Raw genomic sequence first — 27438 nt, forward strand, 5'->3', positions numbered from 1 at the left:
AAAAGACTACGTCCCTCTTTAAAATAACATCAGGCTGATATTTCAAAAACCTAAGGCAACAAGTGGAGGGACCAAAAATTTCTTGTAGAGGTTTTCCTCACTTAGAGATTCACTGTTACATTCTTGTAATTATGGTAGCATTTGTTACACGAAAGCAACTTTCTAGTACTGCATATTGTATTCAAACATTTCTAGTTTTGCATTCTAGTATACAAAAGAAAGTATCTCTTGTAACATTGCCAGTCTTGGAATTATTGGTTGGAGGATGGATTTATTCTATTTCAAGATTAAAGACTGGAAACTATGATATAACAGTAGTGGTATTTTCAAGTAAATAAAATCCGGATTTTTTTCTCAAAATTATTTTCTTCGTCTTTCACTTTTTAATTTTTTTCACTCAGAAGGTTTTATTGCTTAAAGTCTTCCAGGCAATCTGTCAGTTCCTTAAGTAGAAAAAAGTTTTCTGCTTCTTTAGGAGTCCGAATGACCACAATTCTTGATTATAACTGTCTGGGATACTGTTATCACATATATTTAATACTAACACCCAATAAATGGACAAATAGGCATAAAAAATTGGTGACAGATTTTAGGAATACAGACCTCTCTGGCATTGCTACTGTAATTTTAAGAAAATTATTTTTTATTCTACATAAAAAATGTCTTCTTAGTATTTTTTTGCTAGATAAATACCTGCAAGCCATCTTGCTATCACAGCAGAAATAAAAGATGCATAAAATGGGGTCTTTGGGGCCATATATTTGCACTATTAAACAAATAACCTTTAACTGAATCCAGACAAAGTTTTCTCCTGCAGTCCATGCATGCATCAGCTTTTGTCTGGCAAAGACATTTTTCTTTAAGACAGGGCAAAAAGAGAAAGCCCATGGTTTCACTTTCCATTGATTACATCCCCTGAACTTCCTCCCCTGAAACACCTCTTTGTGGATACTTTGGAAATATGAAAATAAAAATTATTTGATAAACTAATGGCATCTTCTGTAATCTTAGGGAGATGCCAGCTACCCTTGTGTTTCAACAAATTAAAGAGAAGACACCATGCCCTAACTTTGTGGTGCAGGTGAATATGCATGACAAGGGCAGTAGAGCTTTCTTTACTATCCAGCTACTGGATCATCCTTATGACTTCTGCAAATTTCCACTGAGTGTGGCATCAGGACAACCTCACCTGGGATGACTTCTCACATGATGCCATGGAAAAATACAATGAAAATGTCAATTTTTGCATGTCTTGTACTTCCAGCTCTCACATCTCCTTGGTTTAAAAACAGCTAGACAGGTGACACATTGGTATCCTATGGCAAGAGGGAAGCTGTAACAGCTCCCATCAAAGCTAATATATAGTCTAAAATGATCCTTCCAGCTGTAAATGTTACAATAGGGAAGAAGCTGTGCCAGATGTGGAGTTATCCTCTGAGCTGGCAGTCTGTGCCTTCTGTGCATGAACTCTTGCGTGGTCACAGTCACCAAGGTGACAGCCCTGGGCTGTGAGGGACAAGGGCACTGGACACAATGCACAGCAGGCAGAAAGCTTGTGTCACGACAGAAACATTAAGAAAAAAGTTACAGTGGTGATGTAAAACCCTAGCCTACTGCAGGGCTGATGCATTGTGGAGTCATGGTGATTCCCCAGAGGATGGAAGGAAATGTTTATTAACAAAAATTTTAAAGTGATACATTGAATACAACACATTTCTAGAAGTCTGCCAAAAGCAGCTTTGCTGAACACACTTCAGTGCAATGTTTGTTGATATTCTGCTCCCTGATTTCCACCAGACTTTAATCTTGAGTGTAGTTACACTATTTTTAAAGGAGGATGTTATTCTGGATAGCTTCATGATATACCTTAGTACAGTCAATTTTAGTTGTGGATTACTTATGTTGTCCTGGCTCATTAAAGATATTTTTAATTAAGGAACGTGTTTAAAATATGTTTAAGCCTGTCAGAAACCTGTGCTGCCATTGCCCCTGGAGCCATGTGAGCACTCCATGCTGGTCTCTGCCGGCTGCAGGCAGTGGGGTGTGTCAGCAGGGCTCTGCACTTTCCCTCAGGGCAGAGCAGAAGAGCTTTTTGAGTCTGGCTGCTCAGCACATCACTGCAGCCTTTCCCATGCCACATTGACCAGTAGCTGACCTGAGTGTCCCACATCCATAAATAGATGCAACATACAGCCTGTTTCCAGTTCTGGCTGAGGAAGAGAGGGATGTAAAAGTAATTTTCTGTGGTAAAACTGAGCCTTCACAGGAATAATTCCTAATGGCTGTAAACAGCTGTCCACTTTCTGGGGTGGGGTCTTGGCATTATTTCATGTAAACTCGGTCATATAAGCCTCCATATTCTAGTTAACTATTTCTGTTTTGGACACTTCAGTGTCCTGTATTAAAAAAATAAAACAACTTAATAAAACAATCATGCAAAAAACATATACTTTTGACCTTCTTATTACATTTCCATAGGGAAGCAGTCAAGCTGATGCTGGCCCTTTCCACGTCTCCTCAGAAGAGGCTGTAGTGAAAAACCTGGTATTCCATACAGGAAACGCTCTAGGATTTTGTTACTCACCATTTAAAATGAGCAGGGATGGAGGATGATGCATTTAGGTAGAAAACTACTATGCAGAAATAAACTAAGACATGTAAGAGGGAGCCAGGCAGTGGTACTCACAGGAATGGGGACCTGATAGCATTTAGGACAGCAGCCTCTGGAGCAGGCGTGCACCACCCCACCACAGTAAATGCCCAATGCCATTCTTGGTTCGCCTGTTGGCTTGCAGACTGTGGGACACAACCTCGTAAGTCAGCACCTCCTCTTTTCCTGTCTGGGACACTGCATGTTCTCACACTGCTTCTCCTCATGCTTAACCTGAAACATGGCAGGAGAGCTATTCTATGTTCTGCTTTTGAGACAGGACAGAACAGGAAGCACAAGTCACTGCTGGAGACCAATCCAATGAAGATGACTTCTCTGGAGGGACGGAGCCTTACCAGGCTTGAGTGGCTGCTGGCTGCTGGAGACTGTCATGACAAAAAGCTGGGAATGCCAAACACGTGTTTGGGAATGGGAAGGTAGCCTAGTGAGAGGATGAGTAAGGGCAAGAAGGAAAAGGAGCAGAGAAGGCATTTTCACATCTCCGTGCTGCAACTGAAGATTGATGGGATCAATCACAGCTACACTACTGTAAAATGAGAACAGACCACAAGAGCAGCCTGTCCCTGTCCCTGGCCATGACAGCAGCTGCAGGCAGAGGGCAGGACTCCCCTCCTGACTCCCAGATGCCTCTGGGTCCCTTTCACAGGGGCTGTCCTGCGTGTCCCAGTGAGGGGTCCCAGGGCAGGAGCAGCTGGTGCTGCACGGGCCAGGGTGGGCACAGGCGGGTGCTGCGGCTGTGACAGCACAAAGCCGGGGGAGGAAGGGAACCACAGGCTCCCTGAGACAAGATCAGTGACATTTGTGGGTTAGGAAAATAGCTTAGTAGATTCCCTCTTGCCTGGGATGTTTAATATGCTGAATCAATAGCAGAGAGTGTAAGATGCTTTTGGCAATTCTTGGCAGAAATCTGGAAGATATGAAATAAAGAGATGTAACAAACCACTGAAGGGTAGTACAATACTCTAAAGACCCATTTGTATCTGTGCAACTGCTGTGACAGAAAATACATATGTTTGATTCTCCTTATACATACAGTGTCGTTAGTAACTGTTAAACAGTTATGAAGCACTGATATGCAGTATTGAGCAGCTGTTTTGTTTCACTCTAGAAATGACTTTTTATTTCTTCAACCATAGATTATTTTTCTTTCTTTGCTTAGAAGTATATACCATTTTGACATTTGTGGGGCTTAAAGGACACTGGAAAATTATGGCATATTGTTGATGATTTCCCTGAGAAATATTACTCCTTTGGAAAACACTGGCTTAATTAAATGCTAAATACTTACAGGAATTTATCTATTTCACTATAAACTGACATGAAATTATCTCAATATTTTGTTTCCATGAAGCAGAAACATTTGTTTTTCACATTACCATTTAACCGATAAAAGTGTTCCAGTGTCAGTGTTGAGAATGTTTTAGCCTTATCAAAACAAAATGTTTCCAGGAGGTTAGAGAAATAATATTAATTCCTCTCTTTCATAATATTTTTGATAAACTTATTTTTTTCTCTGTCTTTAAGGCAGTGTTGAAATTTCAAAGTCTCAGAATTTTGTCTATGATAGAAATTTCTAGTTGTGAGCCATTCAAGTCATCAGTTTATGCTACAGCTTCTTTTATAGCTTCAGCTTCTCATAATCTTGTTCTTTAGGGTACACAGAGTCTAAAATTTATGCCTTCTGTTCCTCTTCACAGATGTCTATTCCAACTCTAATGACAAAGCATGAAAATTCAGAATCTACTTCAGACTAGTGGAACAATGTAAAGTTACTTGGAGAGCAAAACTGAAACTCTAAATTCAAACCAGAAGATATATTTATGCCCTCAAATAAGAACTCTGAAACAAGTGACTCCAACACAGAAATATTTTACCAGCTGGTGAGAAGAGGGGGAGTGAAAAGAAAATTCCATCATGATTTCAAGCAGTTGTACCAGGAGCTGGCTGTCTGCTTTGCACAGGCAGTCCATCCAGTTCTGTGCCTGGCATTAGCTATTTCTAGATATTTCATGGAAACAGACCAAAAATTCAGTGTTGAGTTGCATTTAGGAAAGTTTCTTCCTTAGCTAAGATGCAAGAGCCTGGCTTTGTTACACACTGCAAGAGCCAACAGCCTGTCCCAAACACTAATTTAGTCTGTTAATCCCTGGAGACTCTGCATAGTATTTTCCAAAATACACCACTGTATGAGTTTACAAGTGCAACAAAATGTCTGTTCATAAAGCAGAGTAATTTGGCTTCCCCCACACCCACAATTTTAATTTCCTGGTCTGGGTTTCACGATCTGTCATTTGCTCTAGTGAAAAGCAGTTTCTGATCTCACTTCTCTGTTTCATTTCCATATATACTTAGTACTTCTCCAAGAGAATTACAGAAATGGAAAATAGTGCAGACCTCCCTCTTACAGCAAGTATCTGAACAAACTGGTCAAGCTTCATCCTAAAATTGTCCAGCAGCAGAGATCCCCTGTAGCAATTGACAATCTACTCCAGTGCTTCAACATACTCTTGAAAAAGGTCTGCAGGAGAAATACTTGATTATTTTCTTAGTCTGGCCTTCTGGCATTTTAATCCTATTTCTCTTGTGTTTGAAATTTATTTCCCTCATCTTTATAGCTATTTTTGAACTATTTGAGGATATTATCACGTCCCTGTTCAACTTTCTTTTCCCAAAACAACTTTCTTCCGCAAGCTGTGGATCTTTGTTATCAGAAGGAGGGAGACAAGCCTCTGACTGGCTGGAAGCAAGTGCTGAGCCCCAGTGGCCCAGGGGAAGGGGTCCATGCAGGTCACTGATTGCAGACTATGTTGGCTGAACTAGCATTGCTCCTGCTGACTGTCTCTGACCTCATCTCACAGACCTGAAATGGTGAACCTCTGTGGCCTCTCCAGTGCTTCACTATCCTGGAAAGATTTCCCTAATGAATTTCTATTGCCAATACTTAATTTCAGTAGCTGCTGTCCCTTCTACCATGAGCACAAAGAACTCGTTATGCCTTTCCATTGCAGTGGCTGATAAAGTTTTTGAAGACCTACTCTCTGCTTTAGGCTGAGCACTCTTTCCTTGTAAACCATATACCTCAACCACTTCCATTTTCTCCTCCTGATTTCCTGGTAGTCCAAACTGTAGTTCCAGTGCAATTGGATCAATTGCACATTAATCCAAGTGATACCTTACTAATGATCAGCAGAGTATTCTTTTATGTTTCATTACCTATGTAACAAAAGGTTTCTACAGCCCCAAATCCTTGACTCATGTCCAGCTTCTTATTCGTCCTAGTTCCATCATGTTTTTGGGAGAACTGGGCTGACAGCCACAGTTGGCTGTCCCCACAGTTGGCTATGCCTGCCCAAAGGTAAAACTTTGCAATTTATTTCTATTGCATTTTTAGGATCATATCTGATTTACAATTACTACAGTGCTCTTCACCATGTGCCCCCATTTGATGCTGCCTTCAAGTTTAATAAATAGATAGTGCATCTACTCATAAATCATCTCATAATCTGCAGTATTATGAGAAGATGAAATTGTCTAAGAACCAGCATAGAGTCCATCAAAACTTTTCCCTTCAATTTTGACAGAACAGTTTTTTACCAGTATTGTCTCTGTCTATGGCAAGTTTTGTCCAAATCAGATTTCTACCTGCTGGATAATAAAAGAATCAAAGACTCCTTACTGTTGAGGTAAATAGCATCCAACTGATACAGCCTGCTAGGAGCTTGCCAAGGAAGCTGAGTAGCTTGGCAGGCCTTGTTTGATTAATTCAAGTTGTTTATAAATCACTGTATATTCTCCTATAAAACCACATGTACATGTACTCCTCTAAGGAATGCAATTAGGTTGGTATCCCTCAACTCCTCTTTTCTCTGCCCCCTTGGTAAAGCTAAGCATGATAACTGCTTTTGCTATGAACAGGTCCTTCAAAGATCTCAAAGGGACAAGACTCTGCAATGGTTTCAGTCAGATGTCCAGCTTGGGAATGGATCTCACCATGCTCAGATGATCTGAACTCAATCTGATTTGTCTCAGTATTCTTCAACTTGTTTTCCCCATTTCTTCTTCCCCAATTGCAACACACCTTTTCATTGAAGACTGAAGAACAAGACTCTTAGTGTCATCTAGCATCTTTCCTCTCTGTGGAACAGGAGATCAGCATTTTCATTTGCTTTCTCTCTACCAGTAACACTACCACAGAATAATTTCCTATTATGGTACAGATCACATTATACCTCTGCCTTTTTGGCTTTTGTCCTCACCTGCTTTTTCACCTCTTTCAAGTTATGCTTAGAAATCTGAAGTAATTTCCATTTTCTGTGACCTTTTATTTTTGCTTAATGCCAAGGAAAAGTGATTTAGTACAGTGAGTCTGGTCCTATGCCTCCTATCTTTCCCCTGGCCAGTTTGTGCTTTTATCGTCCTTCACCCTGTGTAACTCCTCTAACCATCAAAGCTTTCATTTATGAAATCTCAAGTTTATTGAAATCTGCCTACCCCAAATCCATTATTTTTATTTTATTTTCCTGATTGTAAGTCACAGACTTTGTAATTTCCTAGTCCCTAACCTTCATATTTTGTGGGGTTTCACCATGGGCTAACCACTCTGCAGAAATTCCTCATTCTGAACAGTTAGCTGGGAGAGGTATTCATGTTCCAAAGATTTTCTTCCCTATGCAGGGTGAGGTTAATGTGATTAATACTCTCTTTAAAATAAGCATAGATTTTTAATGACTTTCTCTTATTTTGTTTCTTCTGCTTAACTTGTCAGGAGATACTACTAGTTATATGAATCTGAGAGTGGTGATTGAGTCTTAGAATTTTTCCAGTATCATTAGGGCAACCTAGACACTTTTGCTTAGGAGAAAATTAATATGCAAAAGCTATTCTTCCCTCAGTCAAATCACAGCTTCTTTTTAGATAAGCAAACATGAAGCTACAAGAATGCTAATCAATGTGGGACACAAAGAACAAAGATTTTCCCTCTCTTCTGCAAGTCTACCCTCCCACTTAATTAAAAAATAGTTTTCCTAGGAGGATAATGAGGAAAAAGAGGGAAGCAGGGAGAAAAAGTAGTGAGAATCAGAGGAGAACCTGTTCTGAAACAGAAGGTATAATTTTGAATTTCCTGATTCCTTCTGAAATTAAATAATCACATCATCATGGTGTGACCTATTTTTTTTTTTTTTCTGGATTTATAGGACAGAACTGTGTTGTCCAGCCCTCTCCAGCTGTGGTCACAGGCTGAGCAATGCTTAAAGCCCATCAAGGCCCCTGCTCAGTGAGCATGGATGGCGCAGCCGACACAGGTCAGCTCAGTAAAACTCCTGTGTGAGGGTCTGCAAATCCTCCCATTTGCAACCCCTAGGATGAAGGGAGGCAAAGAAACTTGGGCTAAAGCCTGGAAGTTTCTGGTACACCCCAGCTGTCTCTGTGCTGGAGTGGCAAGAGCATTCCTGTCTGCTGCCCTAGAGAGAAGCAGGTAGTGAGCCCCACAGCACTGATGAGTGCAGAGGAAAAGGAGAGTTTCATCAAGGAGTCACATCATGCTCTGTTCAGAGTTAGATGGGAATTTTGTGACAAAAGAGGAGAGCAGGAATCCAAGTGCTGCCTATAGACATGGCTGCCTGCCTTGAAAACTGTCTGCAAGGCAGGTCACTTTATTGATATGTGACAGGAGAGGAAACTGCAGAAAATTGTTTCCTGGAAACCCTTTGCCATGTTGAAGAAGTTATCAAACTACTAAAAATAAAGCAATTAAATAAAACTAGAGGCTTGGCAGGTGAGGAAAAGATGGATGTGAATGGCATTTAAGGGAGACAAAGCTGTGGGAGCTGTTAAACTCCAGCAACTTTAATAGCCATGACAGCTTTAAATTCTTACAAGTCATCCTACTAACACAGCCTGCCTAAGTGCAGCAGAAAAGTAATGCCTCTCTGTTTGTTCCCCTTCCTTTCATTTGCCCTGGCTGATGGGGGAGAACAGGCACAACTAATATTTTATCACCAAATGAGTGACTGGTGCATGGTCTTTAGGCTAATGTTTCTCACATATATTGTATGAAATGAGAAGTTCATCTAACTACTACAGAAAAGCGGCTTTATTAAAACAAAAAAGAATTTTAACAGAATAGCAGTGAGAGCTGCTGGAGTACTTTTGCTGATTTTGAAGGTGATGCTTTATCACTTCACCTTGATTCTCCTTGGGAAGCTATCTTCTCTGCCTGCCAAGGTTTCCCAGTTCTTTCTTAAGTTTTCATCCAGCAAAAATTGGATTCTTGTTCTCCAGGAAAAGCTGGAGAAAATGGATTTTTCAAACCCCTCATTATGCAAACCCTCCCAGAATACTTTCACAAACACATGATTCAGCATCCCAGGGGCAAAGAGTCACATTAACACATTTTGTACACTCTGGGCTATTTTCCAGATAGCATTCTTCCCATGGCAGACACAAAACACTACTATTTGTTTTGAAGACACTTTCCTATGAAGAAAAGAAAATCCTTCAAATAATTACATAAGATTGGACCATTTTCAAAATAGATGTAGTTCAGATGAAAAAAATCATTGCTTCACTACAAATTATTCTCAGCACATAGAACAGCATGAACTTTTCACCAATAAAATCATAAAACAAGAAAATTAGGTAAAACCAAGATGTTCTGTGTCCTGTTTTAGTGTCTGGTTACTATCCAGAAAAAATACCATTAAAAAAAAAAAAAAAAAGTTAATCAGATTAATCCAACATAGATTTGTGTTATGGTTAACTTGTCCCAAATATCTAGGGGTAAAATCAGTGTATCACAGGCTACTACAGCGTCTGAGAATCTCTCTGTATAATTTTTGTGCCAACAAAAAAGTCACATATTTAATTTTTGAATTAAAAAATCTATATCCATGGTATATCCATAGTATATCCAAGCTATATCCATAGTATATGTCGGTTCCATAATGATTGCTTTTTTGAATGAAGATTATTCATATTTAGAGAAATGAATTTGAGAACCCATTTTCAGCTTTGTTCATGCACAGTACTTCCAGATATCTATGTATCTAACAAAGCAACAAGCAGTACAGTCAGAGATTACTAACCTCTTCCCTGACCAAACACAAGCTATCAGTATTTCTTTCCCTTATTTCACTGAGTCCTCTTCCGCTCAGCAGCAGGTAAAGCAAAGACTAATGAGGAAGGAATCACCTTTCAGAAATGCTGGGTCACTGCATCAGGTTTTTCAAATGTCTTCTCTTTTGGGAGATGAGGTGGCTCAGTGGGGGCCGCTAAGATGGAAAAATATCAATGTATTACTCATCTTATTCAAGATGCCAGTGTGATGCAGTCTGTACTGATGCAGTAAGTGGTACGACAAGCCACTTAATGAAGCTGGGAAATGATTAAATACCAGAGCCCTTAACAAGAAAAAAGACATTTTCAGGATAGGTAATTTTGCAGCTTTGCCCTACAGACATTTCATATGACAAAATAAGCACTGGAAATAAAGAAGGGATATCAGACACCCTACTCTGCTTGAGTCACCCTGTTTCACAGCTGTTGTTGATCTGGTAATCTTCCAAAAGAAAAGCTGTATTATCTTGTTCACAATTGAGGCAAGTCAAGAACAGCTCCACTGAAGCAAGAAAATTTGTGATTTCACTGTGGGAACCCAACATCATTCCAGTGCCACATAAAGCCAACCTGGTGCCCAAGGGAGGTCTGGTGGTGTTTGGTGGAGGACCTGGCAAAGCGCAGCTCCTCCAAGGAGCCACCTGTAAGAGTCACCCTGTTCATTAAATGTTTTAATTTGTCATAGGCCCCATATAAGCAGGAGTTGTCACTTCCCAAGAACCATAGCTTGTTCTCCTGGCCTCCATTTGCACTCAAGAGGGAGCAACTGGATGTTCCATCCTGCTTTCTTCTTTGAAATATCTGAAGAGTGGAATAAGTGCCCACAAAGTGCAGTGCAATAGTGGCCTTGCAAAAAGCAATGAGTAGCAACTTACTCTGTGGGCAAGAAATCTGTTTGGTCCTGGGATCCACAGTAGCCTTACAGCCACACTGTAAGCCAGGACATGAGGATGTGGATCTTGTGTGTTCTGCTAATTGTTTACAGGTATCTAAGTGTTTGTCTGCTGTAACATTTCCATTCTATAGAGAAGAAAAAATTGAGGCATGGATGAAGAGTTTGCATGACGGACATTGGTCTGATTTGGTCATATTCTGTTCTTACACTGTAAATTTTAAATAAAAGCATTTAATGAAACAGTGTAACACAGCATCTCTCTGCTACTCCTGAAGTTTTGCGTTGCCTTAGGTAGAATCATTTTGACTATACCAATTCCTGATAATTGCAGGTCTTTGGGTAGAAACAATGTATTACAAACATTTAGGAAAAAAGTAGCTGGTAAGAAAAAACCAAGTCCTCGAAACTCGTTTGTGCGGAGTAAACTTCAATTACTAGAACCTGTTTTCAATTCACTCTTCCAGGGAATCTATACTGTTTTCAGCGACTGCTGTCCAGACCAAGTTGGACTCTTTGCCTGACCTTTGATGCTACACATGCATGAGAAAATCTCCTGGATAGCCCTGACAGGGCTAGGAAAATAGGATGAGTTTTATAGCTTCTATAAGATTAATGATTCACATTTGTGAAGGTGTTTCAGAGTAGCAAAGAGCAGAGAATGACATGGGGGTTTTGAATGTAGGGTGGTTGCTTCTGAAATTACTTGTCTAAAAGATGATAAGAGGAGCCTGCCTGGAAGACTGCAAAACATTGCCCACGGCCTTAAAGCTGGTGTTTCAATGACTATATGTGTGACATAACAAGTCTCATCTGATGTGGTGGTTACTTCCAGCCTTTGGCAGGCAGGAGATTTTAGATTGTGCATAAGTGAAAGTACAGCTATTTCTCAAGAAGAAATCAGAATTGAGGGTCATCATGTTCTTGGCATGGTGAAAACCTGCAGTTCTCCACAGCTCTCCCCAGAAGCTGATACCAATGAGGCAAGGGCTCAAAGGCATGAGGGGTTTCCCTTGCTTGTTTTGGGGCATAAACAGGGCACACATATAAATCCTGTGGGATCTTCACTGCAACATTTCCTAAAGTCAGAATTATGTTATTTTGCCTTTTATTTATTTTCTCAGCTTAAAATCCTATGGCATCAAAACTGGGCTGCCATTTTAACAAATATAAATCACTCCCCCACATCAGAAGTGATCTTTTATCACTTATGGCTAGCCCCGTGCAACCCCTCTGGAAGGATGTTCGGAGGGTGAACAGACTACTTTGGTTTCCCCATCTGGATGCTGCAAGTGAGATGAAACTTGCATGCCCTGTTCACCTGGTGACATTGTTGCTCTGCAGCATCTGATACCTGGAACACATAACTAAACTTAGGAACCTTCTTCCTTTCTGGGCTTATTCCAGGTGTGCCAGGTCACAAAGCTCAGAGGTCATCAGACAAGTCAGAAAACATTAGTCTTTCGCAGTAATTTAGTAGTGTTTCATATTGTCCTTCTTTTGTTTTGGACTTAAAAGCTTCATCTTCAACTGAAACCTAATCTGGGTTATTAAGACTGCTCCTTTATATAATGGACCTACAGAAAAACATCTTGCTGCAAGCCAGACTTCCCACCCACATCCTGATTGCAATGCGGACTCTTGGAAGGATCACTTCTGTGAAACTCACTGTCCTGATTAATGAGTACCCTTACATATAAAAAACAGAAATGAGGCAAAAGATACTCACACCAGGAAACAGTACTTACAGTTTTCTAAGCATGTTTTTAAAAATGTATAAGCTTAAAACTGAATGGAAAACTTCTAATATAAGCCTAGGGCTCCAAGATTTAATTATAAGTTATTTTGTCTGGTCTCTTATTTGACACGAGTGTTACATGCTCCCCTACATATGCTTACATATTGCCAGTAACCCATGTTGACTGGGACTATCTGTGTGTTCACACTTCAGGCAGTAAAGGTTCTGTAGGCAAGTTCATGTTTTCCAAATGGATTTCCTATAATCAAAAAATTCTTTGAATAACCCAGAAATAACTCCACAATTTAGGACATTTTCCCTGAGCTACACTCCAAGATATCAGGGCCTGAGCTGGAATTGTTTTCTCTCTCTGGTAGCAGTTTGCAGACAACAGTTTCTTTTGGTGTTAAAGTTCTATGTTACAATTTGAGTCTACCAGTTAATTATAGACTTATCTACATGACAGATCACTCAAGCTTGGAAAACCTAGGCTCTAGTCCATGCTTTTAGTCCCCACTTCCTTTTCTAGTCATTGCTTGTCTGGGTGACATGCATATAAAGTCTTTGCAGCAAAGAGTATATATATACATGCACAGCACCAGGTGGGGTGATACAACCCCCTTGAGATTCAGTAGGAATCCTGGATTCCTGACTCACTGCACATAGAGAGCGACAGCAGGAGAAAACCAAGAAATAAAACAAGCCCAGTGGTTAATGGGCAAAGATAAGAAAACCACCATCACGTTAAAGAGATTCATCAATTGTTTGGGGGACTAGATTTTGACAGCTGAATTAAAAAATTAAACTCCTTTAGGAATTTTCAATGGAAGGTATTTAATTTACGTAGGTGTGTCACACCATGAGCCTGAGGCATCTCAAGCCATATCTTCAGAAACACCATATCTCAGCTGCCATTGCAAAATAAGAGAAAAATGTGAAGAATTCTGAAGAGTAAAAATTCACTTGGTATTCTAAGATGTGCCAATGAAGTTCTTTTCATACAATGAGAAGCAATTCCTCTATCAAAGAGCTCAGTTCACATCATACTAAATGTGTGAGAAAGATAACTGCACAAATGAACACTGGAGTAAGATGTGGAAAAACTGAAGTACTTTGTTTCAAAAATGCAAGAGGTCGTTGGTAGAGATATGAGTTTAAAGAGGGGATTCTGCACTTCATCCTCTCATGCTGATTTCTTTCCTTAGGGCAATTCCCAGAGACACACTCTGTACCACCTCCATTATCTAGATGAATGCAGAGTGCAAAGACACAGTTCTTGTGGCTCTCTCCACTAGCACTGACTGCACACTTTCCCATTGATGTGCTGGTTTTGCCTAGAGGGTAAGTTATTATTGAAAACATTTTATTTCAGTATGTATTCTAGTAGAGAGGCAAATACATGACTACAATAACATCTGCCTATAGAACTCACTCCAATTATGTGTCCATATTTTTTGCTGGTAAAAACATCAATCCACAAAGGGAAGCTTTGCTTGTGTAGCTACATTAATAAAAATGTTCTAGTATAGTGTTGTCACAATTTAACAAACTTTCATGTGAAGGACTAAACGCATTTTCCTGGGAATGGCACAGCATGAACATGGTATTGCTCTGCCAGGTCTTCCAAACTATTTACAATCCAAAAGAAGCTGCTTTTACAGCTTTTTGAAGTTTCACTAGCGATCCAGTTATTCAGAAACACCTTAATCTCTTTCAGATAATCTTTTCCTTGGCAGGTACTTTGTTTTTGAATTTACTTGCCTTCTTAGGACTCAGGTACTGTATTTAGGTGAATTTGTCCTGAGGCAGACTGACAGCTACAGAGAAGGGAGAACAGATTCCCATTCAGGTCCCAGAAGATGTTATTGGCACCTAGAGCATATCAGACCCCTGACCACAGACTCTTTTACATGGGTAGTACACAGGTGTACCAATTTCAGTATATTTCTCTTCCACTGTCTCATAGCTATGACTTGCATATCAAGTAGTCTTCACTGGCTGAAAGACTTGTAAAACCAAGCATGTTTTTGTCTGACTCCAATGCCTGGTAAACTGGAATTTACCTTTCACTCCAAATATTCTTTTTAAGGCACTGATAATGTTCTAAGGTCATAATCCAATACTCTAGTTACTTGATCTTGCTGACCAAACTTTGTAACACATAACATTCTTTGTTCAGAAGTCCTGACTGCAGCTCTGGGTATTGATTACATGGAAATCCCTCATAAAGCTCTGTTTTATCTGATCTTGAACTAAATTTTTATGCTGCTGGTTTTTCAAAATTTTTGCTTTTTCCTTCTTTCCTCCCTTTCTTCCCTTCCTCTATTGCTTGGGAGTACACCTGACATCTTTGTTAAGTCCGTTTTTGCCTGTGGCCACAACAGGTCACAGCAGACACCATGCAAGTCTTACTTTGAAATAGTTCTGATCCATGTGTGTTTGTTGTATAAAGTCTCTTGCTGCCTCCACTTATTAGTCCCTCTCTTCCCCCCATTGGTTTTGCTGCCCCTGTGCACTTGTCATAACGTGTCAGTTCTCTGCTTTGAGTTTTTCTAGCAATCTGCTGCTGGGGCTGGATTCCCCAGTACCTTACTGTAGAGCCATATACCATTTCAGCCTACAAGTCTGTATTTGTACATGGCTATGAGCATATTTTACCTTTGTAACATGCTGGTCCAAGTGCTCTGAATGTCCCTCTGTTACTCTGGCCACATCAGTCATATATTGTATTCCTGGATGTCTACAGTTTTTTCAAATGCACTGAGCATCTCTGAACAAGCTTCTCAGTTTTTTGCATTTTAAAGTGAGACTATGATACAAGGTGCAAGTGGATTACTGTCTGTTCCTGAACATGCCTCCTTGGGACTTTTTTCTTTAACTGTAAATTCTCAGTGAAATTAATTCAGTGTCCCTTTTTTTATCAATCAGGATTCCTTACTGCACACCCAGTCTTTCTTCACGTTCAGTGGGCCATCAACAGGGATTTGCTTTAATTTCTGCCTTATTATTCACACACTGCAGTAGTTAAAATACCCTACAGAGAAGGTGACATGCTCTTCAAATTGCAGATTTTTTAAAACCAGTGCTCACACTGCCAATGCCCACTGGGTGGCTCCAGACTCTGCACCTTGTCCCACCTCCACCTACTCAGCACTAGCCCAGCTCTGCAGGAGTATGTGTCAGTGCTGGAGATCAGCAAGAGTGGCAGGGCAGAGCCTGGGCTCATAGACAGATGATGCACCAGACACATTAGTAGTCCTTACTGGGGAATACTTGCATCACAGTAGTGCTCAGAGGCCCAGTAGAGGGTGCCTGTGCAGGAAGAAACATCAAGGCTTAAGTTCCACAATGGCCCTCGAGGAACTTAACTGAGGTGCCCAAAATCAAGAGAGAGAGAGAGGCTTACATGGCACAGAGGTGATGCTGTTCCTTCACTGACTGCATGGTGGGCCAAAGGAGAGGATAATTCAAGGGAGGTGACTCATTTAAGCTCTTGGAATTCAACAGGATGGACCTGGCCCTTTGGGAGAAGGGAATATTGAGGACCAGAACTACAGCTGTCTTCCCTGGCTCCGTGATCACGTGTGTGAACATGTGTGCATGTACACTGCATGTCATGACCTCAGAATTTTATCTATACACACATATGTGTACACTGCATGTGGCCTCTTTAAGTCCAGCACTTAAAGAGTGGTTTGGCAGGGAAGAGAGAAGTCCTCTGAATTAATTTGAAGAGACACTAATGATCCTGTAAAGCAATAAAACGAGTTAATGCCGTTGCCTAACTCTGTGCCTTCTCTTTCTCAATAGACTCCTGGTTTGTCATATCTAACAAGACTTTGCATATGTAGGTTACCTTCACACAAACTTGTCTTCCTGTTATAGAATTTCCACAATTTTATTTTTTTTCCGTCTACCAAGTGCTATATGAACCAACTTTATGTAAGGAGCTGTTTCACCTGTACTACCCTGTGTTAGGGCCAGCATACAAGCCAAGCAAACCAATCAGCCAATCTCAACAAAAGTAAGCATAACAAGGAAAGGAATGGACTCTAGTTAGCTTTTTTTTTACTCCAGGCAACTATCCTGTTAGGACCAAGATTAATATTTAATTTGGATGTAATGAAGTTCAACAGTTTTCCACTCTTCATGCTATAATACAGTTTACTGCTTCAGGAAACCCCTGTCAGTTCTACTCAGCTTAAAAGAGGTGTAAGTATCTGTGTATCTGTGGTGATTCAATACGTAAGATAATACACGCATAAGGAAGAGATTTCCCCATCTGGCTAACACCATCACATTAAGAGATGTGCACTTTTTCAACTTTGAAGTGATAAAGCCCAGGAGGCTCAGGAGCTTTTCACTTGATGATATTTCACTGTGTCTCATCTAGTAGAAACCCAGTCTTGCACAAAATGTCTGTTTTATTGAAAGGCTGCTGTTATTGAAATTGCATTTCTCTTGCTGAACCTGACATAGAGGTATTGCCCCTTTTGCAAGAGGGTGAAACATGTAAGCTAGTGTTAACTCATACAGAAAGTGATGGCACTTTACAAGTGTTATCTTGCCTAAAAGATGCATCCTTGTGTGGTGGTTTTAACCCCAGCTGGAGATGAAGCACCATAAGAAGAAATTAACTTTACCCTTGCTGAAGCCAGGACAGCTTGACAATCTGTTTCCATTCTCAAGGAGCTTGTCTCTAAATCTATAGCACACTGATTTGGATGAAGCGTCAGAAGCACTAGAGATGAAAAATCCTTTGCTATGTTCAGGTAGAGTTGTGGGATTTCTTTTATAGCTGGCTCTAAAAGTAGACAAATTAGTGTCTTTATCAATGTCCATATATGGTACACATATTTAAGGAGAGCAGACACAAGTGATGTGGAGGAAGTCTGTGCCCCAATTGAAGAGTCTATAATTTTCTCCATTCTGTAAGATGCATAGAAATCATTAAGTTATTACAAACTAGCAATGCCTGGGAGATGTGGAAGATCCAGAGATTTCTACTATTAAATCCAGGACACTAGCATTTGAGCAACTGTTAAGGCACTGGCATGTCATTCTGCTATTTTAAGTATGAGTTGAGCATGAGAGCTGAACTAGTAAGCTGTATTATTATTTTTAGTGTTGGCTTGTTGTTTCTTTTTTTTAAGTGTTACATCTGAATATATTATACCATATGAAAAAACTTCAAATCCATTAGCACCCAGCAACCCCTAGCTCATTCTTTTTTTTACATCATCATGCAGGTTCTGAGAAGTTCTCTAATCATAATGCAATGGAGGTTCCTTTGAAAACATGTACTTTCCTGTTTTTTAGGCTTTTTGCCTGGCTTTGTTTTGGTCTCTGCTTTTCTGAGAAATGTATCATATATGAAAATAAACCCCATCAAGAGTGCAGTGGGAGATGAAAGTTGTGCTCTTTAGGAAACCACAGTTTGGAGGGATTGCTGAAATTGGAATCTGCAGGCCTGCAGCATATGAGAACTGGTCCTGATCAATCTTAGTGGAGAACTAAACAGAAGGCTTGGGGATGAACAGCTACTCCTGTGCAGATATTCCCTCACCAGGTGAGCAGAATTTGAAGACACTGCATGGCCATGAGGAGATATTCTTGTGAGTTCACTCCTACACAGCTCACCCAACAGAGCTGGTCAGCTGGGAAGCATATGGAGGTAGACCAAAGGCTTGCCTCCAGCTGCATCTGGCATTCTAGGTAAAAGCCAAAAATGCTGAATAAACAATGCAATTTCCTGATAATTTTCTCCATCTGCCATCAATGTGAAGCTGCAAAATAAAACACACTGTTTTCTGCACTAGCATAACTTTAGAAACTGCTCATATCTCTCTGGAGGTTAAGACTGAAGGGAAATGACTGAGACCTGGCTAAGGAGAGGCTTATGGTCCCAGTTTACACTGTTTGCTACAGGGGAGGTCTGAGCAGCTGGTTTTGACATCAGATGATCCTTCTCTTGAAGGAGTGCAGTTGCATCTGTCTTAAGTTTTCTCTCTCTCTCTGCCATGCAAAGACTATAAGTGACAGTGCAAGATAGACTAAATTATATTCAGAGTTCCCAGTCTGAAACATATTAGGTTTTTATAGTGGAAAGAAGACACAGGAAACAAACATTGGCATTAAAAAAAATGAAACAATGGACACCTGAAGGAGAGAAAATGCTGAAGGTGCAGCAGCTGCAACAGCCTCAGCTGAACCATAAGTCTGCACTTGCTGAACTCTTCAATGAGAAGAGATTTCCCCATCTAGCATCAGAGATCTGTGAGGCACTTGTGTCTATTAATAAGATATATTAAGAAGATTTTATTTTCTGCACATCAAATCAGCTTGGGGAAGTTTTCTTCTCATGGCCTAGGCCAGCCTCTCTGATGAAACTCAAATCTAAGCATTTACCTGTAATATTCAATTACAGTAATGGGAGAAGATGATGTTTCTGCCAAATTTGAAGAAATTCTACCATATTTTGCATCTGATTTCACTTAGATTTGGACTTATGTGTAATAAGCAGACAGAGACCAAGCAAGTAGAACAACAGAGAGCACAACCAAGGCACCTGTTGCTTGGGAGAAGTGGTAAGCTTATCCTCAGCTTACATTCAGCATCTATTTTGCATCCTGTAAGCTTACAATCAGCATCTATTTTGGTCTCTCAGGTTAAGTGTTTTGCTTGGAAGATGTTCTTCTCCTGCATTTCCTTTCATTACGCATCTTCCCGTTCAGCGCTCTGGGATGGGAATCGCCAGGAGGGAGAGATTTTTAGCATGCATTTACTACCTGCCTACATCAGCAAGATAGCAACAACCATCAAGGATGTTCTTGCCCCAGAAAGAGCTCCTGCCCTGTGGGCCAAGGTACAGACCCTCCCACTGGAGCTCTACTTCCATGCTCGACCACCGTGGAAAAGTTTCCTCCTGGAGGTGACACAGCCATGGCTTATCACCAGCATGCAGAACAGTGAAGCACTTCACCACACCAAGGGGCTTTTGCAAACATTAGTACCTTGGAGGTGCTGACAGCTGAGTAGTCCTGAGCAAAGAACAAGACATCTGCTTAGTCCTTGGCCTCTGTCCTGCAAGAACTGTCCCAGCACCAAAGTGCCACTAGTGGCTCTTGTGTGTATATTTTGGAGATCCAGAATCCATTGGTTTAAGCTGTCTGGTCCACATGCCCAAAATGGCTAAAATAATAATTTTCACTCGAGCTGTTGGGCACGTCCTCACACAAGGTTAACAAATGCTCTGTTGATTACTGGAGGGATATGTCACCCAGCCAAACATTTATTTCTCTGGTTTTCTTTACTCCAGGAGCCACAACAAGTCCAGTCCTGGTATTTCATGCAAGTGTTTTCATCATCAAGTAGGGAGATATAGCATATTTCTTGTTTCCATGCTACCCAAAGCTTCAGAGCAACAAAACCCCTTCATCTTTTGTAGCAAACACAGGCCACCAGCCATGAACTATAATTTAATATAACAAAATAATTTGGGAAGCATCTGAAATGCTGCAAAGGAATAGCAGGCTTTGGGTAGGCTGCTCTGTTCTAAGAATATTACCTGTATAATACCCAGAGGCCAACTTTCATTCACTGCTGCAAAACCCCCAGACCATCATGCAGTAAAAAAACCAAACCATAGGAGGCACACAACACATTGCAACATTTGTTTCACCTACAATACATTACCACAAATACATCTGTGGAAGTTGACTGGGAATCTCTATCAATGTTATCCCAAATAATATGTTTCAGGTCTGTGATTTGGAGAATAAGTTTAAGGGAAGGGAAATGCTTTTCATTCATTTTTTCACACCATTACTATAATTTACTCCAAATCCAAGGTAGCTGCAAAAAACAGGAGATCACTTTTGTACTTTGAAACAATGGGAAACAAACTCAGAAATCTCTGCTTTTCTCTACCACTGACCCAGGAACTTTATAATAGCATAAAAAAACTAAAGAACTTTAAAATTTATGTCTAAGAACTGTTTGTGTCAAGAGATATCCACGTCAAGCTTTGCTCTGACATTGGTACAATGCTGCCACCAGCAGCTGTCTTCCAGCCAGGTTTCAAACATTTAACAATGTTATTCACTGCCGACAGAGATCCAATCCACTAAAGACTAAATGAACGTGGAATAGCACGTTCAGTCTTCTTGTTAAGTCCTTTGGACCAACCACTTTTGAAAAAGAAATGCAAGAGACAAAGGATTTTTACATGGGGCGTCTTATCTTATTCTGAAGATTGAAGTCAAGCAAGCAGGAGTGCTGGAAGTCCAGGACCAAAATTACTTAGCTTTTGACTCCTTGATTTTCACTTTTCATTCTTGGTTACAAGGGTCCTAAGCATATTAGACTAATCCCAGCTGTCAAATCACTGCTTTGCCTGTAAAACAGTTTCACCATTCATACGCCTGCATCTTGTTCTTATTTTGCACTCCCTGCTTTTTAACTTATACGTATATCATGTACTTCTATGCCCTCCTGATGTTAACTAGCAGCATTATAGTAGTATTAAATTATTTGCATTGCATTATTTGTTCTGCTTTATCCCTCTTTTTTGATGCTGATTTTTTTTCCATTGCTTGACATGAAGTGCACAAAAATGCTGAGTAATATAGGCATTCTTCTTTAAAATGCTTTTGCATACAAGGAAGCTCATTAAATCATTGCACTTACTCATTTCTAAGTTGAGTCATATGCACATATCCTTGCAAGCTACAAACTGAAGTATATGATTTCCTGTATCATGATAAAATAACACAGAAGTCTAATAAATAAGAAGCAGTCTGTACTCTTACGCATTTTTACTGCCTCAGTTGAAATTAAATACTTTCCACATAAAGGAGAACTGGTTACACTAGCTTAAGAATAAACATTAGAAGCATGTTTACATCTTGCAAAATGTATGATTTTAGTGAGAAAGTAACTTAAAACTGAACTAGAGTGAGCAATACCTGACCAAAGACTTTGTGTGATGTGAAAGGCCTTAAAGGCCATCCACTAGCCTTACTGTTTCTCCAAAAGGTGTTGTTTTTTTCTGGACTGAACACATCCTCATGAGCCCACCAGCTACATGAGCCCACCTACATGAGTGGTGTGTGTAGAAATAGTGTTCTCTGTCATGAGATTAGGATGCTCTGCTGCAGGAGGAAAGGGATGACCTCCTGTTCCCCCTTCTTGGAGTAGGGTCATGGGGACTGCCTGCCAGCAGGTGCTGGACATTGCTCCTTGCAAATAAGTGTCACCTTGATCTGAGAGGAAATGCAAATGATATTTATTTTAATAATATATTATGTATTTTAATATATAATTTCCAGTATATGTATCCAAAGACTTTTTCACAGACATATTGATAGTGCAGCTGCTCTGTGCTTGCACATACGATGCAGTGTGACACTAATGAATATGCAAGATCCACGGAACAGTGTTCTTACAGTTCTGTGGAATCAGCCTTAGGGCTGGTCTTGAAGTAATTTTCTATCCTCATGAACCAGTTTAGTCTATCCTCTGCCATCCTTGCTGAGAGGCTTTGGGATTTTTCACAGGGTTCCCCTGGATAGTGTATAGTGGACTTCCAAAGGATCATTGATCCTCTGCAAACATTAACAGATGAACAATCTCCCTGTAATCCTTCCCCTTGATTCTTCCCTATGAATGTGGAGGGGAAATGTAATGCACAGACAGCAAGAAAAATACTTTCAGGATAAGTCCATCCTACTTCACTTCTCAGGATAATGTGCTTGACATCTCTCTTCTTATTTCCCCTTCTACAGCCCTTTACCTTCTTAGCCTATTTTGATGGGCTCTGGATATGCCATGTTGTCATGGATGTAAATTGTAATTAGACTAAGGACCTCAACTTCTGTTAATCTCTACAATTCAGATGTAATATTTTCTCATTTAAATTAAAATACTTCTTTACTGTCTTTGGAATTGCCTTGGAAAGACAACAGGGAAGTTAAGCTTGTTTGTGAGGCTTTCACACAAATGTCACCTCAACTCAGGAGAAAGCAGCTAACACTTCATTTGACAGATAAGTGGTCAGAGAAAAAGAAAGCTCTGTTACTTCAAAATATTCAAACATTTGATTTCATGGCTTCAGTTAAGGAAGCAAAACAGCAAACCATAGGAGCAAAGGTTTTACACAGTCCTCCATCCTGCACTTTGAACTAATTAAACAAAGAGGTTTCATTGCCTTCAGTGGTGGTACTCATACAGCTGAAATTAGCCACTCTCTGATGTGTTTTGCTGGATGGGTTCAGGGCTCTTAGCACCTTGCAGCATTCAGCACTAGATGAAATATGTATTGCAGTACATATTTCTGAAGCACGCTCCATGTATTCTTTCCATATACAGTATTAATTTATGAAGTAAAACATCAGATATCATATGAAATCTAAAAAGTTTTCTTGCCTTATGTTACCACAAACGTAAAAGAATAATACACATTCTCAGATCAGCTTCAATCATGAATCCCAGGACAAAGACCGGTAGCACGAGGTAACTCTGACATTCATGCTGATCTATATCTTCCACATAGTAGACATTTAGCATTTTCCAGGTTTGGGGTAGGTCTGCTTGTCTATATCTCCAAAGAAATATTCTCATTGACTCCTCCAAGAAATTTCACAAGAAACCTGCCATAAGGCAAATTGAGTTCAACAGATGCTAAGTTAATACCTCAACCCTTGGACTACTGGCTCTATTCCCTTTTCTCTGTCGTAGCCTCAGCTAATGTATTTGTAAAAGTTGTGTTGTCAAGTTTCATCAGCTTTTGCCATCTGGAAAAACTCTAAATTTACATAACCTAAATGGTAGAAGCAGCTCTGGAATTTGCCCTGTGAGGATTAAAACACTTTCCTTATGAGCTTTTCCTTTAGAACCCTTTGTTTGTAACAAAACAAGGAAAAACACAAAAAAAGAGGACAAATGTCAACTCAGACTGCAATGGGAAACTGATAAAAGGAAATCACTCTTACACCCAAACCTTGCTTCTAAAAGCAGTAGGTATTTGATCTGCTGGTGGCATCTGCTGCTGCATTTCAAAAAGTTATTTGCACCAGTGAAATGAATGCAAAAGGATGCTCTCCCTCTTTGAACTCATTTTGGCTGTAGGAGGTGTAAAGGAATGGAGAATCTCTTGCGTGTTGATCATATCATACACATGCAACTGAAGGCCAAACTTGATTCCCTTTTCAGCTACCTCATGAAAGAAATCCATAAAAGTCCATTAAACACAAAGACTCTATCTTGAACACCAGGGACATCTAGGAGACAAATGCTGGGCATATTTGGTTGTATGTGTAGCTGCCTTTTACAGCCTTGCCTGGCAGCTGCCATTAGCTGCTGCCAGAGGTGGGGACCTGGGCAAGGAAAGACTCCAGTCCTCATGGCTGTGACTGCTCTTAGGCAAAACTAAAGGAAGCTGTCCCTACCTGTGTATGTTTTCTTCCAGCTTTTTCACCTTCAGCTCATCCTCTTCTGACTGCTTCCTTCTGGCTTCTTCCTCTTCTGCAGAGCCAGCAGGAATTCCCTGTAGCAGCCATTTTTCCCGAAGAGCTTTTGACTGTAATGTAAAAAAATCCCATATCTTAGGTATAGACTGAAAAAAACTATCTGAAGATTGAGGAGAAACTGTCTTTGCTTCTGAATATTAGTTAGTCCCCACTAAATTTCTGCTTACTGCTTTAGACAGTTAAAAACAGCAATCAGCTGTTTACTGAGATGTCAGGCCTTTCACATTGAGGAGTGTCAGTTTTACAGCATACAGTTCATTTACCATCAATGCTTTCATATTAAGTTATTTTTAGTTCTTGACAAAATCAGCAAATTAGAAAGTCCTGCAAGAACTTAAATTTTTGAACAGAAGTTGGATTTCTGTGAATAAGAAGGCATGTGCTGGAAGGACTAAAGTAATAAACTTTTCAAAGCTTCAAAACAAAAGATCAGTGTGCTCTAAATGTAACATTTTTCATGGAGCATAAAATTAGTTTCCTATTAAATCAATCAAAGATTTTTTTTTTTTTTTTTTACAACAGATGTGTTTCCATATATTTACAGGCAGACAGACAGACACATGTAAACATAAACATGAGCACATACGTCATCTCTTGAGCATACACAAATCAGAACAAATGAACAAAAGTCTCCAGAAATCATGGAAGGATTGCCAGGACACAGCAACCTTGTTGCAAAAAGCATCAATATCTTTCACCCAGTATAATTATTCCTGTGAGTTTTGTTGTGCTTTCTACACTGTATTACTTGTCTGGCCCAAATCAAACAGAGAAATGCAGCAGATAGGATAAGGAAGACCAGGAGGCCAAAGCTAAACAGGACTTTGCCCCTTGGAGTTTACCTTGGCAAGAAGGAAATAGAGCTGGTGGAAGAAATGGTCAGCCAGGGGACCAACCAAACTTTCCCTTGCATTGATCAGTAAAGGGGAGCCTTGGATTTGAATTTGCAAAGTGATTGGCAATGCTAGTTCAAGGAACCACGTCTTTTTCTGCAAAGAGGAGTTAATCAGGAAACCATCAGTTCAAGGAAATTGGATTCCAGAAGCAGCCCAAACATGCTGTATGTGTCTTTTCAATGCCATGCTTGTTGCTGGAATAGAACCTGACTTGTGCAAACTATGTATAAAGGGAAAGCACTTACCACCAACAGCAAGCTTCAAACCTTGCCCAAAATAGAAACATTTTTGACATGTCAGACAAGGCTTTCTTGCTAGATTTTGAATGTGTGTATATATATAGACATAGTAACTGTGCACAAACTATTTTTGTCACTCCATAGCCTATTTGATGTCAGGCAATTATATTTTAGTAAGGCAGAAGACATAAAGCAACACAAAACGCACACGCAAATTATATTTTATAAATTACTCAAGCTTTCACTGGCTTTAACTGTGCTATGCATGAGAGGATGTCTAGGTGGATTTAAAGTGATTTCTATGTGACTTAGGACTTTGCATAGCAGAAAAGGTCTCATGCTCTTGTCCCATGCAGTCACGTTCAATAGTTGGACCTGCTGATGCTGGTGACATATTTTACCTGGCTGAACTCAGCCTTGCTCATGGCCTCCCAGCTGTTAGTTGCCAAAACAGTACAAGTGGCTATCTCCAGCCACAGTTTGCTACTCCTTGTCTGGCACCACCATCTATTAGTGCTTCCTACCACATTTCATGTGCTGGTAGTGAAATTTTTGTGTTCAGCTGAGCTGATTACCAGCCAGAACTTTCATCATCTCATTCAGGCCCACCATACTATAGAAATGTGCTCTCAGCAGAGGACTCTCAAGTCACCACATATAAAGAAACAAAATGGGACAAAGATGGATTTACAGGTCTTGAGGGCTAAAGATTTAACAACCTGTGCTTTGGCCTTTAAAGTCTCAGTAGCACAGTGGATACCTGCTGGGCTAGATCCAGCACAAAGCCTAGTGAAGGCTGACTGCTCTTTAGCAAACTGCTGCTTATGTGCCAAATGTGGACCAGCTGCATGAGGAGCTATGTGGCTGCATGTATCTTACTCAGCTGCATACTGAAAATCTGAATGACACTCAGTTGGAAAAAAACCACTAAGTTTCTAAAGAACAAACTTTAAAGATTAAGACAGATATGGCTCCAGAAAAATAAATAAGATATGGCTCCAGAAAAATAAATAAATATAGCCTTTGAGAAAATTCTGCTTGAAAGCACTGACACTGAAGACATTAAGTTAACAGTCACTCCTCTCCTACTCCAGGAGCACAGGTAAAATTGAGACTTTTCTAAATGTGGTTTTACAGGAAGAAGCCAGTCCCTTCAAAACACTAAAAGTAAGGTATTTTGTACAGCCTTTATTTTGGTCTTTGCTTATGTGAAACACTTAAGCTACAAAATCACATGGTTTCTTTCTCCCTAAAAACTTTTTGAAACTGGAAAGCATCAATGAGCTTTTTAAAAGACATATTTAGAGACAAGAATGCTATGATCTACTAAAAATCTTCTCTCTTGGGTGAAATGTCAGCATATTTCATCTGAAACAGGAAAACTGGAAGCTTTGATGTTTCTGGCTCTCCTTTTCAATATGAAAATTAAGGCATTTATTAGATACTATACTGAGGAATTCAGACAAGAAAACTGAGAATGGAAACATTTATGAATGCATTTCTTAAACTGCAGAGAGTCTGTTAGCCATGCTGCTGAGGCTGTGTGTACTTATCCACTCACTGTAGATGCAAGAGGCAAACAGGCAGGTGGGCAGACACCAGGGTCACCCCTCTTGCTGTGCAGGAAGCCTTTTCTCCCCGGCCAGACAACTGGTGTAGGAGTGAAGCAGTGGGCAGGGGTGGAAGAATGTCTCACCTGCTTTGAGCAAACATTTCTCAAGGGGACATTTTCATCGCAAAAATATAGGGAAGGTCTTGGTACATATGAGGAAACCAAGGGTGGGTAGTGAGGAGTTGGTAGAGCTGTGCTGGGTGCTCAGGCACAGCTCCTGCACATGAGGCAGTCTAGTGAGGCAGCCCACATCAAAGCAACCCAGACAGATGCAAACCAGAGCCAAATGCAGACTGGAAACAAAAGAGAGTCTGCTGCCATCTGTTCTCCATACCTATGAAATTTGGGTTATGCTTCTTAAAAAAATCTTATGAAATATTTTCCCAGGAAGAATAGGAGGCATTTCTCAAATGTGCTAAAAGAAGGTTTGCATGAGGATGGCACCCAAAAATGCATACCTGTGTGAGCTACCCCTGTTCAATAATATTGTGCATTTGCTTAACAGGTTGTGATTAAAACAGCTACAAGCTAGTATTTCAGCATTGCTTCTCCTTCATTGTCTGCTATGAGCTTTAACTCTCTTCTGCATTTTAAAGCTTCTTTATTCACCACAGTTGTGCTGTATGATTAGATATCATCCAAGTGATAGAGAGTTCTGAGAGTAGCCACATAAACTACTGTGAAAATGTAGGTATTTGTCCTGATTATTGCCTTACTGGAATGTGTGAATATTGTGAATACAGTGA

General features: G+C 40.2%; 1 protein-coding gene across 3 annotated transcripts in view; it reads right to left on the reverse strand.

Moving 5' to 3' along the window:
• Positions 1-27438, reverse strand: part of PALM2AKAP2 (PALM2 and AKAP2 fusion) — a 265867-nt gene that overhangs the window by 176047 nt on the left and 62382 nt on the right. For all 3 annotated transcript variants that reach the window (XM_056513037.1, XM_056513036.1, XM_056513035.1), the window contains exon 3: positions 23865-23995. In XM_056513037.1, the coding sequence (XP_056369012.1) occupies positions 23865-23995 (131 nt within the window). The remainder of the gene's footprint in view (positions 1-23864; positions 23996-27438) is intronic.

Source organism: Oenanthe melanoleuca, chromosome Z (genome assembly GCF_029582105.1).
Source record: "Oenanthe melanoleuca isolate GR-GAL-2019-014 chromosome Z, OMel1.0, whole genome shotgun sequence".
Lineage (NCBI taxonomy): Eukaryota > Metazoa > Chordata > Aves > Passeriformes > Muscicapidae > Oenanthe > Oenanthe melanoleuca.